The sequence below is a fragment of the Hippocampus bargibanti genome, linkage group LG12 (genome assembly GCF_051943395.1).
Source record: "Hippocampus bargibanti isolate YZ-2025 linkage group LG12, ASM5194339v1, whole genome shotgun sequence".
NCBI classification, from domain to species: domain Eukaryota; kingdom Metazoa; phylum Chordata; class Actinopteri; order Syngnathiformes; family Syngnathidae; genus Hippocampus; species Hippocampus bargibanti.
In genome coordinates, this window is record NC_142745.1 from 17,695,001 (window position 1) to 17,714,538 (window position 19,538).

Genomic DNA, 19,538 nt, shown 5'->3' on the forward strand with positions numbered 1-19,538 from the left:
GAAAGAGGTTTCAATAAACAAAAATGAAAAACCTAAGTAACTAACTAACTAACTAACTAACTAACTAACTAACTAACTAACTAACTAACTAACTAACTGACTGACTAACTAACTAACTGACTAACTGACTAACTCATGAGCTAGCCTGCTAGCTAGCCAACTAACTGACTGACTACCTAACTAGCCAACTAACCAACTGACAAATGAACCAACAAACTAAGACATGAACTAACAAATTAATTAACGAGGTAACCAACACAGCAACTAAGCAACAAAACAACAAGATAACTAACCAAATAACTGACGAACTAAGTAACCAACTAGCCAAATCAACAGCTACACAACTAACCAACTAATCCACTGAAAAACTAACCAGATAACAAACTAACACATTAACTCATAAAAACTAACTAATTAATAAAGCGATTAACTAACTAACTGACCAACAAACTAAATACATAAATAACTGGCCAACAAACTAACGAATTAGCCAAATAACCAACCATAAAACTAACCAAGTAATGGACTGACCAATTAACCATATAACAAACTAACTAGCCAATCAACTACCTAAGTAACTAACAAACTAACTTGGTAATAGACCAAGTTAGTGCATAGTTCACTCAGTAACTAACTGGCCAACAAACTAACTAACTAACCAACTGAATAATTCACTAATTAACCAACTAACTAATGAACAGCCGAAACAACCTAACAAATTTACTAAAGAAATAAAATAAAAATCCATTTTTTTGTTCATGGTGGGAAAGTGGAGCCGTCCGGTCTTTTTTATTTGAAGGTTGCATATGGAAAAATGGAACTATGAAAGAGCCACTTTTCAATTCGTCAGCTCGGTGAAACACGCTCAAGTCAAAAAAGCAATGATATGTTGTTTGTTTTGTCTAGTTCAGTGGTCTCAAACACTTTTGGTGTCATGTACGGGTTGAGACATGGCCCCACTGTGGTAAAGACATTCAAAACTAGTTTAAAACTGTGTCTTAAAACATCCTTTCGTTGTTTTTTTTTTCATTTTCTAAACGGTTTAAAAAAAGAAAAACAAGACTTTGATGCAGTTGCCATCATTTTGTCGAAAAAAAGGCATTAAAGAACACACCCGCTTTAGCTTTTCGATGGCATTTGGGGGGGATTAAAGTATCTTTGCTCACACTTGCATGATATCCCCACAAAAGGTTTAAGGGCTTATAAAGTATTTCATTCGCCGCGGAATTTAAAAACTCAGAAAATCTCCTCTGACCCCGTCGGGTGAAAGTCCGGCGTTTTTACTTTTATGCTATGATCCGCGGCGGAGTCCGGCATCCATTCGACTCTATTTTCAAAGCTCTATTACACGGCATTCAACCTTGGCCCGAAATGTTAACATGGAAAAACAAAGAAACGCGAGTCTTTAGAAAAAAAAAATATTTGCATGTTGGGGACAGAATGTTAAAACTGATGCAGGTGTTGCCTTACTTGCCCAGCGCAAAGCATTCCAACTTCGCAGTCGATCCTTTGGCAACATGAACCATGTCGGGAAACTGGACTTCAATCTTGGGCTCGTATTCACCCATAGCACCTGCAGGAAAGTTGCAAAGGTCAACTGTGTCGGTTCAAGTTTTTGTTTTTGTTTCTTTTTTGAGCACAAGAACAACCGTCAAGTCGTTATCGTTTCAATGATTTCTGAAAACACTTTCCAATGCTGCCTCGGTTTTCTGTAAGTTGCATTGTTCTCCGATCTCCAATGGTGATGGGAACGACAGCAACCCGCTTTGCTCACATTACGGACAGAAAAAAAGCTCTTTCATCAACTATTATGACAACGACGAGACCGGAATATAATTCCTCAGCAGAGAGCTGGTTCAACTTTGACAATTCAAGGACAATTTCAGCTTTTGTATTCTCACGAGGCTCATCTCGTGTTGTTGTGAGCTTGTTCCTATCAATCCCCATGGGAGCTGCCAATTTGTCTTCCAAGCATCCCGTCCACTGTGCATGTGAAGCGAATGAAAAAAAAATCTATATTTCTACATCTAGTTAGATAGACAGACGGACGGACAGACGGACGGGCGGGCGGGAGGGCAGGCGGACGAGCATGCGGGCGGGCGGGCGGACGGACGGACTGTAGACAGACAGACAGACAGACAGACAGACAGACAGACAGATAGATAGATAGATAGATAGATAGATAGATAGATAGATAGATAGATAGATAGATAGATAGATAGATAGATAGATAGATAGATAGATAGATATTTGTAGGTGTACCGTACCATCATTACGAAGCACAAGTGGGGTGAGTGGACCCTGGACTCTGGTCTTTGTGACTGGGTGGGTAATGACACAGGTGTAGTTTCCTACATCAGAGGGCTCGACTTTAGCGATGTAGAGATTCCCTGTTTCCTGCGAGATGAAGCGACGAGTGTCCTGCTCCACAAATGTTGGGTACTCATTGAAAATCCAAGAAAATTCCAGATCTGTAAAAATAAAGATCATTTCAGATGGTGTTGTTTTAGTGGCGAGACCAGGATAGAGAACATCACTCATAATAAGTACAACATGAACCACGTTCAACAAATTATGGACAATGGTGACCTGTCGACGGCTCATGTGGGGTAAATTTTAGACCCAGCACTTGTTAAAATTATACTGTATGTGCTTTGGTAATCACTGATGTCTCAATGTTTTGTTTTCATATTCCTTTCTTTCTCTGTGTCTTTCGTTTGACCATCAGCCCTTTCAAAAACATACTGCTCAACAAACACGCAAGCGGTTGAGCACCTAGGTTCCGTACCTGCCCCTGTTACTAGGCTAAGTTTTACTTCCAAATCCAGATGTCAGCCACTCCTCACCAACAGCTGTTTCCCTGGCAACTACCCTTCTTTGCTTCTCGAGCATGGTGAAATGCCAAGGAATATGAAAACATGCCAGCGTATGTGACGTTAATGAAGGCCCTGCGCCATTTCGGTGTCACAGGGGTGACAAGCTTGGCATGTTAGGTTTAAAAAGATGTAAAAAATATTCTATTCATTCAACAGAAAAACTAACTTCCAGTCGAAGAAAACTTTATTCATCTTGATTGTAGGATTTTAAATTGTAGGATTTTAACATTCGGGGAGGTGGTGATGGGGGTGATATATATATATATATATATATATATATATATATATATATATATATATATATATATATATATATATATATATATATATATATATATATATACACAGTAAAGTCTCGTTATATCGATATTCAAGGGAGTCCAAAAAAATACGATATAACCGGGACTATCGATATATCTGACCCTGTTTGCATGTAATTTTCTCCGTGCGTGCATAGAAATAGTATCGATATAACCGGGACTATCGATATATCCGATATCGATATAACGAGACTTTACTGTATATATATATATATATATATATATATATATATATATATATATATATATATATATATATATATATATATATATATATATATCATACACATACACACACCCCATATCCCTAATTGGGTTGCCATGTTGTTGACCGCTATGTCCAACTCACCCACCTTGCTGCTTCGTCATCCCTTTCCTGTTTGAGTCTTTAACGCAGCACGATACAAAAGCTCAAGCGTTAAAAGGGGTACAGCCATTGCACAAGAGGAAATCAAGATCAAGCAGCTGATCCTCATCATTAAGGCCTATGGGGATTTGAAATTTGGTCGCAGTGCATGAGCAGAAGCTCACGGAGTGATGATGAAGCAGATGTCCATTGGGATGAAAGAAACTTGAAGGCAAGATCATGTTGTGCATGTTTTTTTTTCCTTCTCCAGTGTACCGGATTATGGTTGCACCTGCCCTTGATCCCAAATGAATACACGGCACAACATGCACAGCAAGATACCGCAAGAGAAAAACAAGCTACGTCAAACATAAGCTCCTTTTTTTTCATTGACAGAATCAAACTTGTTCTTATTCAGTGCACCTGCCACCGATCTCTCAAACCACATACATTCAAACATCGGTTTTCAAACATCTCGGTTCTTGACCAATTCAGTTTTCGACCAATAATGTCTTTTTTTTTATGGATCCGTTTACAACAATTTGGTTTTCAACCAAAAATTTAGATTGTTTTCCCTCGGTTTACAACCGAAAAGATATTCTGGTACTTAACCGAGCGCACCTGAACGCAGCACTTGACTCCCCCGCTTCCCTACATATGCCTTCCTCGTGTCGCGTCTCATTGTGACCGACGCATTATCCTCGTGTAACGTTCCATTGTGAGCAGGCATGTTAGTATTGTTCAATCAAGATTGAAAAAGCAGACATGGAGTACATTGATTATAATGGGAAATCTTTCGGTTTTTGACCAAAATCTTTTTCAAACAGCTTTCTGGAACGGATTATAGTCGAAAACCCAGGTTTGACTGTATACAAAAACAAGCAATACAAATGAAATCAGGCCTCGTCTTTTCAGACATTTTGGTAATGGTGATTATATGAGCCTAGCACGGGGGCGAACAGTATAAAAAGTGATTTCAGTCTTGAGTGCTTCTTAGGTGTCTGAGTATTAAAAAATGGAGGTCAGAAGCATGATGTCCTTAACGTAGGTCAAATAAAATCCCTCCAAATAAAACATGTTTCATATAACGGTGAGCAACTTCAAGAATGAGAGAGGCCTTGAACAATCAGAGCCCAAACTAGCCGGAACTGACTTTCATCAAGGTGGGAGGCTCGGTGGTGCTAACAACTTAACAGCCTTCTTGAAACGGTCTTCAACAAAAAGTGTGCACTAAAACGTTTTGAGACACTTGACTGCCATCGATGCTCTCAACGGCCACCACCAGGTTAGGAGAAGAGAATGACTAAGTTGTCGGACACGATAGCGACCATTCATGACCTTTGTGGCATTGATCGATTGAGTGAAGTTAAACCGAAAAGGAAAAACAAGTCGGAAGAAAAATAAGTCGGAGACACTCCTCTTACTTTGGAGAAGGGTTAAAAAAATTCTGCATGTCAGCGATTACAAGATTGTCATTTCTGCTCCTAGACTTGTCCGATCTAACATCTCCTTTACAAAGTTGGGCAATATATCGTGTTTATAAACGCCTAAGTGAGCAGAAGTCGGAGGCATTACGTCCTCAACGGGAGTCAACGTAAAGTAATATTCGCGGTCCATTAATGCCCTCCAAAGACTCGCCTGATCTCCCGTGACAGCCGGAGGGGAAATCAGACGGTCACTGGATGAGGCAGATGCCACAACATCAGATATGCCTGTACGATATTTTGAAAACTCAAATCCAATTCATGTGACACATCACGGCCACACAAATATCAATGCCTATTCAGAAGGTGAGGGTCCAGATCCCCACCGAGGTCAAGCAAGAGTGATCCGAATCGACACCCAAATAATTTTTGGTGATAGCAATCGTTGGTATGTGCCCAGTTTGGGCTTCTAAATTCAAAAATGGCTCCCTGAGATATTCAGAACTACTCAAAAAGTATTTTTTACATGTCTTCAATGTAAATAAGAAATACCATATTTTCTGGACTATCACGCGCATCCCCAATGAATGTACTTTCCACCTTTTTGGATATATAAAACCGGATTATATGGGATAACTTCAATGAATGAAATGTTTTAAAAAGTTTTCCAGATATATGACACACCACTAAAGTGATACAGTAGAGGCTGAGGTTACGTTATGCACCCAATAGAAGGACGGTGCTGTGCGAAAGGGATGTCAACAAAACAGCGAGATTTCGCCATCAGTTTCCTTTTTTGATGTCAAACACAAAAACAGAAATTGCAGAATAGTACAGTGTGGTATTTTCTTGATTTTTATCAGCGCCAAAATATTCTTGGGTTTCATCAGAGTTGATCACAGTATAATAATAAATATCATTTTCAAAGATGAGCAATGTTCCTTTTTAAAACTTTTATGTTTCTTCGGGATTTTCATGGAATATTTTGGCCTTACGTTTTTCTGAATTTTTTTTTTTTTTAGACACAAAATACAAAAACAAGCCAAAAGAACCCGCACAATTTTCCATTTCTTACCGTTGTGCCAAAACTGAAAATTGGCGAAGTCAAGAAACAATTCCATCTTGCAGTCATTTTAAGACATTATTGAAATGAAACCACGTTTCATCACGTCCTAGTACCAGTGTGATGATATAGAGAGAAGAGATGAAGAAGGTGGAGGATTTTAAGTACTTGGGATTGACTGTCCAGAGCAATGGAGAGTGTGGAAAAGAGGTGAAGAAGCGTGTCCAGGCAGGCTGGAGCGGCTGGAGAAAAATGTCAGGTGTGATGTGCGATGTGTGATCGAAGGGTTTCAGCAAGGATGAAAGGAAAAGTGTATAAAACGGTGGTGAGACCAGCCATGATGTTTGGACTGGATATAGTGACACTGAAGAAAAGACACCAAGCAGAGCTGGAGGTAGCAGAGATGAATATGTTGAGGTTTTCTTTGGGAGTGACCAGGTTGGATAGGATCAGGAACGAATATATTAGAAGGACAACTCATATTAGAGTCTTTAGAGAGAAAGTCAGAGAGGCCAGACTGAGATGGTTTGGACATGTCCAGAGGAGAGAGAGTGACTATATCGGGTGAAGGATGCTGAGCCTTGAACTGCCAGGCAGGAGACCGAGAGGAAGACCAAAGAGGGGGTTTATGGATGTTGTCAGAGGACATAAAGGTAGCTGGTGTGAGAGAAGAGGATGCACAAAACCAGATTAGATGGAGGACGCTGACTCGCTGTGGCGACCACTGAAGGGAAAAGACGAAAGGAAAAGAAGAACATTGAAATGAAACCACATTTTATATATCCCAGCATGCACCGCACACAACTTTTTTTTCAGGGGGGAAAGATGTCGGTGGCTGCTGATTGTAGTCGCCAGATCTGTTGTGGCTCAATATGACTTAACATATAAGGCGCACTAGCCTATAAAGCCCCGGTTCATCTTTTCAAGAAAATTAAGGCTTTTGGGTGTGGGTATAATAATAATAATAATAATAATAATAATAATAATAATAATAATAAGCGCATTTCTAAGCGCCTTTCAAAACTCTCAACGTCACTTTACAGTCACAGGATAAGCTTTTCTGTGGGTGAGTAGCGGCAGCCACACGCGCCAGCGTTCATTCAACCTGGAAGTAATTCAAATAGACAGAAAGCTAGCTAGCTAGCTAATAGATACTGTTAATAATAATAATACATTTCATTTATAAGCACTTTTCAAAACTCTCAAGGTCACTTTACAGTCACAGGATAATGTACATATGTAGAGGTTCAACCGACCAACCTGGTGAAATAAAGAGTCAATGAAAATCACAATTGGTCGGCACGTGGGCCATATGTTGCCAACACAATTTCTCAAGTTTGTGATATTGACTTCTAGAGAAAACGGCCACCTCGAGCCACGGTACATTGGGATGGCTATTTGATGTGTTCAAAGCTGTCAAGGTGCTGCTGCTATTTTCAAACATGCACTGCGGGCGCATTTCTTCTAAGAAGCATCCGCAGGCCCTCGAGAATGTATTTCTCTCGGGGCACAGAAAGCCGAAGGAATTCACATGAGATTGAAGCACGGCAAGTTGGATCCACACGTGTGTACGGTGTCATCGCCCCAGTAAAACAGGGCACACCCCCACACCCTCAACTCCTCCCCGCTCTTCCATTCACAAGCAGAGAAGAAGCACTTTGTATGTTTTCAACCCCATCAGTTCGCCTGTCATACCCCACATGCAAAAAAAAGAGCGTCACAGTCGAGTGTAAACTTAAAATAGGCTTTAAAGGAGATTTAGGAGGGCTGTCAATCACATGTCTCTCGGGGGGAAATGCGTACGCCATCCACTCAGACTCCTCTGTGACCTTTTCATACATCATTAGGAACGCTAATCAACAGAGTGTCACTCCCCTGGAAATTTCGCATCTCCCATTTCATGGCGCTGTCCTGTTGCCGGCTGCCTGTCACTATGTACTGCGTTGTATGATGTCAAAACTGGAAAAGCCTCCAAAAGCTTGCGGGGGTTGGGGAGATGACAGTGATGGGATATTTTTACATCCGGACAGGCATGGGAATATGACCTAATGGGATTGAAGCGGATGGCAAAAAAATGTGTCATTTTTTGCAGGAGGAGAGGACAACGGGAGATATTGTGTAATGATGAGTGGAATTTCTTGCTCAATGACTTTTTTGGATAGCAAAAAAAAGTGGAATAATTGACCATTTATAATCAGATTATTGTTTTGTCATCAGTAAAATAAAACCAATGTTCTAGCGCTGATTAGTTGAGGATGGTAAACACTGCAATGAAATTGTTTTCATTTTGGTCGACTTCATGTATGAATACCGTATTTTCCGGTGTATAAGGCACACCCAAAAGCCTTGATCTTCTTCCAAAAATGATCCTGACCCTGTATTTGAAGTCATCCTGGGCCACAACAGGTACACAACTACAACTACTGTCAGCAAATACTGTCAGCAACCACTGACTCCATTTTACCCCTGTCTTGGGTAATCCTGTAGTGCCTTATAAAATGGTGTGCCTTAAATGTTTAAATATTTTATCTATTTATGTAATGTAAATAGATACATATATATTATATAAATATTTGGAGAACATGTTGGAGGCTGGATCGGTCGGGGGCTGTCGATGCGACAAGGGCACCCCTAGTTGAGGGGCTCAAAAAGGTCACGATGTAGAACAAAGTCTTGCTTTCATTCATATGAAGAGCCACTTGACTCAAATGAATGAACGAGACGAAATGAGGACTTGGGTATGCCATTCACGCAAGATGGCGAATAAGGCCGCGAAGCAGATGCGACTTCCCGCACTGAGTTGGGAATCCATTTGAATTCCATCTCTTTCTTCTGTCTGAAGATGTCTTACCGCATGGATGGGCACGTGCTCCATCCAGAGGCTAAGACGGCTGCCTGCCATGCATAATGTGTCCTCTGAGACTTCCCTTCTGGCAGGTGGAAAGCCACGAGAGCCTTGGGCTTGCCACCATGACGGGGAAGGTCTGAAAACATATGGTGCTGAATAGGGATGTGCAGAGGTTTTCCTTGAATGTGCCACTCATTCATGGGCTGTGAGGAAAATGCAACGAGGGCTTTGAAAATGGGGGTAACGGTGGGCGTTGGTTGGCGGACCGGATATATGCTTTGAGTATTGCGATTTGCTGATGCCTTTACACCCCTAAAAATAAATAAATAAATAAATAAATATGTGAATTCATAAATAAATAAATACATGAATGCATGAATAAATAAATAAATAAATAAATACATAAATAAATAAATAACGCGTCTACCAAGACTATAAATCTGTGGATAATATTTAGCCAGGCTGGATGAATACTACTACTACGACTACCACTACTACCACTGCTACTACTACGATTACAACTACTACAACGACTAAGAATACAATATAATACAATACAATACATATAGATTTATACAGTCCATTAACAACTCCCATGTATGTATGTATGTATGTATGTATGTATGTATGTATGTATGTATGTATGTATGTATGTATGTATGTATGTATGTATGTATGTATGTGTGTTAACATAAACACACATACAAATGTATACATGTGTATACGTATGTATACATACATACGTACGTATGTATACACACGTCTGTCTGTGTGCGTGCGTACGTACATAGCTATGTATCTATGTATGTATGTATGTATGTATGCATGCATGCATGCATGCATGCATGCATGTATGTATGTATGTATGTATGTATGTATGTATGTATGTATGTATGTAGAAAAAGATAACACAACGCGGTTGAATTTAAAATTTTACCTCCAGAGTGTGGTGGAGGGCCGCATAACAGAACCACTCCTTGGCCATCTCGGACTGAAACAGAACTTCTTCTGTGTGTTTTGAAGTTTTCCAGGTCTGAAAATGACACAAAACTATTTTTTTGGAAAGAAAAGCAACAAGACATTCAATAAACAAAAAGAGCGGTTCAATGAAGTGTGGCTTGTGTGCAACCGCTGATTTAAGTGCTATCTATTTTTTTTCTCCTCGATATAAGTTCGTGAGATGTTTTTGATCACCATTTCCCTCTTCATGTCCAGATGACACATGTCTCACTCAAAGAAAAGCTTAAAGTGGTGCACAATTTGTGAGACATCATGTTCAACGGCAAACAAAGCGCACACTTTTGGAATATCTGCACCACTTGCTTTCATCTAAAGGCCTGATAGAAGGTTAGATAAAAGCCTCCTAAAACAGAGTGGACAACAACAATCATGTCGAATTGGGATAGAAAGTATTTGGGGCATTTTTAGGGACAACATTAAAGCGCTTGGACTTATGAAACACACTGTGTACATTCACAATTTGCATTTCAATTTAAAGCTAACGAGAGCATAATCCACGAGTACCCAGCATCCTAAATAACCTCTGTGAATATTTACCGGCAGAAGGAACAATGTTTTGCCGAAAGTAACAACACCTTTAAAACAAAAAACACATTTGTAATCCGGTGACTTTCCATGAAGAAAATGCTTCACAATGATTAATGGCCTTGCAACAAGTAAAAGTGATGTCTCATCGGAAACCATTAGCATCAGTTACCGCAAACCACACCTGACCTGACAAATAATGATCCAGATGAGGTTGATGATCACATTTTAGACATAGATGCGCCACCTGTCTCTATGTAGCACTCTCTCTGTATGTATATATAGTTCATTGAAACCATTTCGAAAAAATGCCCTCCAACAACGACGTGTTGTTAGCAAAATCGACAAATAAAAAAAAATGTGACCTGAAATCGGGACTTTGAAATATGAATGTAAAGACTGAAAAAGAGAGAGAGAGAATCTTGCCCTCTAGCTCTCCCCGCAATGTGCCACTCAATCCGTATTAGCCTGTTGAAGCAAGTGTCTACGTCTGCTGCTAATAAATGACATGACAAGTTGACAGGCCCTCTACTTAATATTCCTCCCACGATAAGTCGCTAAATTCACTTTGTATTTTCCAATGATCGGACAAGCAAAAAAAAAAAGATTATGGCAATAACAAGCGAATGACGGTCCGCCCAGATGAGATTCTCAGATTCGGCCGTTTGTCGACAATAACCCCCGCCCGATATTGCGGCAGCCATGTTTGGGAGCCAACGCCAGTGAGTCAATGCAGGCGCCGTTGATTGTGATGGCTGGCTTCCACAACGGGCGCGTGACAGTTGCATCAATTGTCGGGCTTTGACCTTAGCAGCCTTCAACCCCGTAGTCGGAGGCACGCTAGACACGTATGGCCCGGTGTCATGTGTCTTCATTATTTTTCCTTGGTTTACTTTAATTAACTGCGGTGCATGACTGAAAGCAGAACATTCAGGCGGATCATTTAAAGGGCAGACACTAATACACGGCCGTGTCATGCCATCCTTTATAGTAAAGAGCGGAAAGACGAAATAAAAAAGGCTAAAGAATTCCTCCCTGGAGACGATACTCGGCTGGAAATATGACTCGAACTTCATTTAAGGAGCATGTTTTTAATTTTGAGGAACTACTCTTTCTTTGCCGGTTACTCCCAGAGGCTCAAAGCATGGATCTTATTAAAAAATATGACAAAGTTACCGGCGAGCTGAGCATAAGACTGCGGCTAACGAATATTTTTGTCTGAGAGTAAGCTCGTGAAAACTGCACGGAATAATAAGGTACATTTTGCCTTGTTCAAAGAGCAAAATATCAGTACAAAAAGAGAAAATATGCATTTATAAACGGATGACCAATTGCAGAGCTCTTCAACTACATAAATTCATTTATATTTTTTCCAGTATGATAATCATTGAAAAATTACTTCCATGAAAAAATAAACAAACAAATGAATACATAAATACATATTAAACGAAATGACAAACAAACAAACAATAAATAGATAGCAGGACAAAGAAAGAAAGAAAGAAAGAAAGAAAGAAAGAAAGAAAGAAAGAAAGAAAGAAAGAAAGAAAGAAAGAAAGAAAGAAAGAAAGAAAGAAAGAAAGAAAGAAAGAAATGGATACACAAACAAACAAATAAATAAACAAATAAACACATAATCAAATAAATAAATGAATAAATAAATGAATAAACAAATGATGAAGTGTCAGTTTTCTTAAAATAAATAATGTTATGATTTTGGAGGGTAATATGCGAATTCCCATCCAATCCAGATGAGTTTGCGTAACCAGGAGAGCAAAGTGCTTTTGGAAGCACATTGCCCTGCCTTCTAAAATAATCCTTTGGGTCAGGATTTGAGGCATCCCCTTTTTAATTAGACATCAGAGCCGTCTTAATCTTGTTGCTGGTGACTAATTGTTGCAAAAGGCCTTCATGGTGTGAAGTCAAAAGCGATTTTCACATCACCAAGGAGAGGTTTTATTCAAGCCGTGATGTTTTGTTTTTTTTTGGGGGGGGGAGTGCTTACCATAAAACAAATATTGACGGGCGAAACACAATCTGCACCCCGGAGGGTGAAGCAACCATCATGACGAGACTGTGTGAAATTGCTCTGCCGTTGACGGTGTAAGAGTCAATTGTGCCCTATGTGTGTGTAAAACATTCCCTTTTTCGACAAAAGACAATGATATTGTTCCACGTGCGGCACACAGGCTCCAAGGTGATTCCTTGAAACTGGCCAGTTTCCAAATACTTTGCCCTCTTCTTCTTTGTGCCACCAACTTTTGATGGATGATGCTACTCACAAGGGTTGTGGCTGTCTACCTCCTGAGGCTCGGATAACTGATGGCCGCTCCCCGCTCGATACTTGCTGCCCTTGATTAGTATGTCAATTGATCGCAGTGGCTGATTATGTTAAGTGCTACGCCGCTAACTATACAAATGGAAAGTTGCGGATTCATACTTTGGAAAGCATGTTGTCAGATTGGCAGATGGGTCAGTAAATTTCCAACAGGCACATTATTTTTAAGAAGCCTTTTTTATTGTGATTATAATGTATGTATGTATGTATGTATGTATGTATGTATGTATGTATGTATGTATGTATGTATGTATGTATGTATGTATGTATGTATTTATTTATGTGTTTATTTATTTATGTGTGTATTTATTTCTTCTTATTTATTTATCTATGTATGTCTTTATTTATTTATTTTGCTGCCTATTTATTTATGTATATATCTCTATCTATTTATCTAGTTATCTATTTATTTATTTAGTTATTTATGTAGTTATCACGGTAAGATCACACCATTGTCATCAAATGTGAAATGTGAAATGTAAATTTCTCCACTGTGAGACTAATAAAGGCATATCCAATCCAATCCAATCCAATCCAAATGGTGAGTATAGTTTTGCTTTTTTGATGTTACTGTGCCGATGACCATTTTGTGTTTGGGAGCCTTTTACTGAGCATCTTCATCTTTATTAAGTTCATAGAGTTGCTTGTTCTGTAACCACAGGGGGGCATAAGACAGTGTCTGTCTTCTTGTGCCGGTCCCAAGCCCGGATAAATACAGAGGGTTGTGTCAGGAAGGGCTTGCGACGTAAAAGCTTGGCCAAAACAAACATTCGAATAAAACATCTGAAGATGGAGGACACTCATTTGCTGTGGCGACTACTTGAAGGGAAAAGCTAAAAGGAAATGAAGACAGTTATTTATTTAGTTTGTTATTAATTTACTAAATGTTGTTGAATGTGTGCAAAATTACAGTCAAAGTGCTGCCCTCAAGGTTCCCCATCCAGGCTCTTTGATACGTTTCACCTCTCCAACTCGTCAGATTCAAACGAACAGCTCATCAGCAAGTTTTGTGTCGATTAGATACCCGGAAATCAGCGTATGAGACTCACATGCAAATTTTAGACTGGCCTCTCGGCTGACGATGGTCCCGAAAGCGTTGGAGGCGAGGCACTGATAAGTCCCGGCATCTTGGTCTTTGTTCAGATGGCTGATTCTGAGGTTGCCTCCAGATAGACTGAAGTGAGATCCAGATTTGGGATTGAGTTCTGTGCCGTTAAGTTTCCATCTAAAAAAAGAAAATGCAAACAAAAATAATAACAAAAAATACAAAAAAATTCTAGTTCAACGCATATATTCATCAAATTCAGTTTGTCTAAACCATGAGAAGCCTTTACAAATATCATTTTAGTGAGGATCATCAGAGGATATGATTGACCATAATTCAAAGCATACGTCATTGCTCAGTAATAAGTCAAGGGGAAAAAAATTAAAAAGCTTAAAAATAGTCATATTAATAATGAATATTGGATGTCGATCAAAATGAATCATGAACAAATTTTGCATTGATTTTCACTGGGTCGTTGTATGTCCTTAAAATGCTTCAATGTCACAAATGGTAAATACATTTGTTGGGCCGCTGTCCGTCATGGGGATTAGTCTTTTTTTGTTTTTTTTTCTTCGCTCTTCAATTTATTCATCCTCAGATTCATACGTCAGATCTGACACACTACTTTTGGTTAATGCCATCCCAGAATCTCTTTCAAGCAGTGAAGGAGAGAAATAATTTACGTGGGACCTGAACTGTGTCGCAACATGTTCGGAATATGTCCACCGGTGTAAAAGTGCGTTATTTCATAACTATTTACAGTGATTAATGCGAGCAAGCAGGCAACAACAGCAGCTCCACTTTAAGGGACATGCTTTATGTAATCATGCAACAGACTGCGCACACAGTGGCATAAATACAACACCATCTGGCTTTAAATGATGGGCAGGCTGTTCGCTTTGTTCAGCCTCATGCCTTCATTTGTAATAATGAAAGAGGGAAAATGACAAATATTATTATTTTATTATTTTTTTTCCAGGGGCATTCCATCGGCCCGAGCATGTCACTGCAACTCACCGATAGACTGGAGGTGGGCTTCCCTGAGCTTCACAGCTGAACACTACCTCTCTGCTCTTATCCATTGATTCCACAGGATACACAATGCTTCCAGGCTGTTTCGTGAAGACAGGACTCTGGAGAACGGTGCGCACTGTGAGGAGAAAAAAGGAAACTTATTCTAAACACAAACGTGTGTGTCTGTGTGTGTGTGTGTGTGTGTGTGTGTGTGTGTGTGTGTGTATATATATATATATATATATATATATATATATATATATATATATATATATATATATATATATATATATATATATATATAGATATATATATATAGTAATAACAATACTAATAATAATAATAATATAGAATATGACAGCACCCTGTCTAGTGTGCCCAAACAGTAACCCGAACCTTAAAGTATCGCTTCTACCCAATATTCATCAGGGGGCGACATTATGACGTGTTTATCCTCGGCCATCGAGTAAGTGTCATGAAGGATGCCTGAGACCAACCAGATTGTGGCGGTCAAGACTAAGTTGACCGTCAAACGCTGGGGGCGACATTATGGCGTGTTTATCCTCGGCCATCGAGTAAGTGTCATCCGTCGTCTGCGCATGAACGTCTGCGCCCTCGGGACCCGACTAAGAGGTCCCTCGGGGTAACTTCGGTCCTACTAACGTGGATCCCACTGTGAACCATTTTGGGGTTGGGCATCCCCGGGCTGATAACAAACCCGTTACCCTCGGGTACTGAGCCCCACAACCCTCCCCTGTGCAGGGTTAGGCCGTGGAGCCTTTTCCCGGGGGCCTTTCCGGTACCTATCTCACCCTCGACCAACCCGGTGATGGGACGCCCCTGGGAAAAGGCTCCACGGCCTAACCCTGCACAGGGGAGGGTTGTGGGGCTCAGTACACGAGGGTAACGGGTTTGTTATCAGCCCGGGCATGCCTAACCCCAAAATGGTTCACAGTGGGATCCACGTTAGTCCAAAACCCACACGGAGCCGTCCGTGTGGGTTTTGGTATCTGATAAATGCGCGCGTTCCCGGGGGTCGGCGCTCGTTTGCATGTATTAGCTCTAGAATTGCCACAGTTATCCAAGTAACGGCGGAGCGATCAAAGGGACCATAACTGATTTAATGAGCCATTCGCAGTTTCACTGTACCTTCCGTGTGTACTTAGACTTGCATGGCTTAATCTTTGAGACAAGCATATGCTACTGGCAGGATTTATATATATATATATATATATATATATATATATATATATATATATATATATATATATAAAATCCTCGTCTCACCCACCATGGGTGGTGTCTGTCCCCATTTCAGCTCGGGTCCTCTACCAGAGGCCAGGAAGCTTGAGGGTTCTGCGCAGTATCCGTGCTGTTCCCAGCACTGCGCTTTTCTGGACCGAGATATCCGATGTTGTTCCCGGGATCTGTTGCAACCACTCGTCGAGTTTGGGGTCACTGCCCCGAGTGCTCCGACCACCACAGGCACGACTGTCACCTTTACCTTCCAGGCTCTCTCCAGCTCCTCTCTGAGCCCTTGGTATTTCTCGATTTTCTCATGTTCCTTCTTTCTGATGTTCCCATCACTCTGGACCGCTACATCCACGACAACGGCTTTCCTTTCCCCTTTATCTATGACCACGATATCTGGTTGGTTGGCCATTACCATCTTGTCAGTCTGTATCTGGAAGTCCCACAGGATTTTTGCTCGGTCATTCTCCACCACCTTGGGAGGTGTTTCCCATTTTGACCTTGGGGTTTCCAGTCCATACTCCGCACAGATGTTTCGGTAGACTATGCCAGCCACCTGGTTATGGCGCTCCATGTAGGCTTTCCCTGCCAGCATCTTACACCCTGCTGTTACGTGTTGGATTGTCTCAGGTGCCTCTTTGCACAACCTACACCTTGGGTCTTGTCTGGTGTGGTATATCCCTGCCCCTATGGCTCTGGTGTTCAGGGCCTGCTCTTGGGCAGCCAGGATGAGTGCCTCTGTGCTGTCCTTTAGGCCAGCCTCAAGCCACTGATAGGACTTCTTGAGATCAGCCACTTCTGCTATGGTTCGGTGGTACATCCCGTGTAGGGGCTTTTCCTCCCATGATTGTCCCTCTTCCAGCACCTCATCCTCGGTTCCCCATTGACTGAGACATTCTCTGAGTACATCATCCGTTGGAGCCTTCTCTTTGATGTATTCATGGAGCTTGGATGTTTCATCCTGGACAGTGGCTCTCACACTCACTAGTCCCCGGCCTCCTTCCTTACGGCTTGTGTACAGTCTCAGGGTGCTGGACTTGGGATGGAACCCTCCGTGCATGGTGAGGAGTTTTCGGGTCTTAACATCCGTGGTCTGGATCTCTTCCTTTGGCCATATATATATATATATATATATATATATATATATATATATATATATATATATATATATATATATATATATATATATATATATATATATATATATATTATCATCTCATCTCATCTCATCTTCCGTACCGCTAATTCCTCATTAGGGTCGCGGGGGTTGCTGGAGCCTATCTCAGCTGTCTTCGGGCACGAGGCGGGGGACACCCTGAATTGGTTGCCAGCCAATCGCAGGGCACACAAAGACATACAACAGTAACTCTCACACTCACACCTCGGGACAATTTGGAGTGGTCAATCTGCCTGCCATGCATGTTTTTGGAGTGTGGGAGGAAACCGGAGGACCCGGAGAGAACCCACGTGGGTCCGGGGAGAACATGCAAACTCCACACAGGGAGGCCGGACCGGGACGCGAACCGGCGACCTCTGCACTGTGAAGCCGGTGTGCTAAGCACTCGACTACTGGGCCGCCCGTGTATATATATACATCGATATTCAAGGGAGTCCGAAAAAATATCGATATAACCGGGACTATCGATATATCCGATATCGATATAACGAGACTTTACTATATATATATATATATATAAAAATCCTAGTCTCACCCACTGCGCTTTTCTGGACCGAGATATCCGATGTTGTTCCCGGGATCTGTTGCAACCACTCGTCGAGTTTGGAGTCACTGCTCCAAGTGCTCCGACCACCACAGGCACGACTGTCACCTTTACCTTCCAGGCTCTCTCCAGCTCCTCTCTGAGCCCTTGGTATTTCTCGATTTTCTCATGTTCCTTCTTTCTGATGTTCCCATCACTCGGGACGACAACGGCTTTCCTTTCCCCTTTATCTATGGTGAAAATTGTGTATCCCAAAAATTAATTTCCCATAGGAAACCATAAAAATGTGAATAATCCATTCCCAGGTCCCCATAAAACATAATTGTCTTCTTTCTAATTTTCTAAGCCTTAAAACTACACAAAATATACCTTATTTTATGTAATATAAGTAAATAAATAAATAAATAAATAAATGTGCTATAGTATTATGATTAAAGAAATAAACTGTACTGTACAATACAGTCATTTTATTTACCTTTGTGATAGTCTTTACTGGCTTGATAGAATGGAGTGTTTCCTAAGCATGAAACACTTGATGAGGAACATAGGCTTCTTTCACCATCTTGAGGAATGATCCATTGTAGGTGCTTTCTCTATGATAATTGTATCTAGTTCATCAATTGTGATCTGTTTAGCTGGGGTGATAGCTTTTTGCATCAAGTGTACAGATGCAAAAAATGATCAGATCAGATTTGTGGAGCCTCATTGATGGGATATTTTAACCTTCCAGTCTACACTCTGCTTTTGAACTATCAAAGTTGAAATGGGTTCAAATTTCACTGTTTTCTATCCATTTTCTCACTATTTCACGTTTGTTTGTTTGTTTGATGTCATCTCTCGTTTGTGTGTGTGTTTTCTGACTCTCTCTCTCTGTCTGCCTGTCTCTTTAATGTTTAATCTCCCCCCACTGCTGGGTTCTTGACCAATCATGTGGCTTTAACCGAAGACGCCATTTTGTTTTTGGGAGAACGGCCTCACTCTCTCTCTGTCCGTAACCCCATCCCCCACTGCTGCGTTCTTGACCAATCACGTGGCTTTAACCGAAGACTGGGGGCGGGGAATAGAGGACAAAAACAGTGGCCTCCATTTACTTGTTAGGAGAATGGGCTCACCATGTCACTCATTGTGGCAGCTCCGTGTGTATCCCGAAAAATAGTTCGTATGCCAAGGTAAAATTTTCATAAAAGTAACGTTTTTTTTTTATAAAAGTACGTCTTTTTATGTATAATTAGTTCCGTTTAGTACGATTCATGGTTTTTACGGTAATCCGGTTACTACGGTGCTCTTTTTCATCTCCCGCCGGCCATTTTGCTATGTATATATCGATACAAAAGCAGTTTAAGGTGAATCGATATTTGCTGAGGGGTTTCTATACAGTACCACCATTATCGAAATCTGTATCGGTTGCGCCGTTGGTTGACTTGGTCACGCGACTTGGTCACGCGACTTGGTCACGCGACTTGGTCACGCGACATGGTCACACGACATGGTCACACGACTTGGTCACGTGACTTGGTTACGTGACCAGCTCCCGTGTCTTGCCGTGGAGCAGATGACATTTTGCTAACGTCTTCAACCATAGCAAAACGAAAGAATTGTGACCTCGGAACGAAATACAAGGCAATCGTGGCTGTTGAGGAGAATCCAACACGAAATCAAAGGCAAGTATGCCCCAGAAGATTCCCAGAATGACGAGGATGATGAGGATGAAGAACCAACGAAGACACAAGCGTTGCAAGGTGTTACG

The 19,538-nt window shown here is 41.0% G+C and overlaps 1 protein-coding gene across 1 annotated transcript in view; it reads right to left on the bottom strand.

Annotated features, from left to right (window-relative positions):
• Positions 1 to 19,538, bottom strand: part of LOC148890766 (contactin-4-like) — a 103,432-nt gene that overhangs the window by 61,421 nt on the left and 22,473 nt on the right. The window contains 5 exon segments of the mRNA XM_089010274.1: positions 1,471 to 1,573; positions 2,268 to 2,471; positions 9,815 to 9,910; positions 13,810 to 13,985; positions 14,823 to 14,955. Of these exon segments, the coding sequence (XP_088866400.1) occupies positions 1,471 to 1,573; positions 2,268 to 2,471; positions 9,815 to 9,910; positions 13,810 to 13,985; positions 14,823 to 14,955 (712 nt within the window).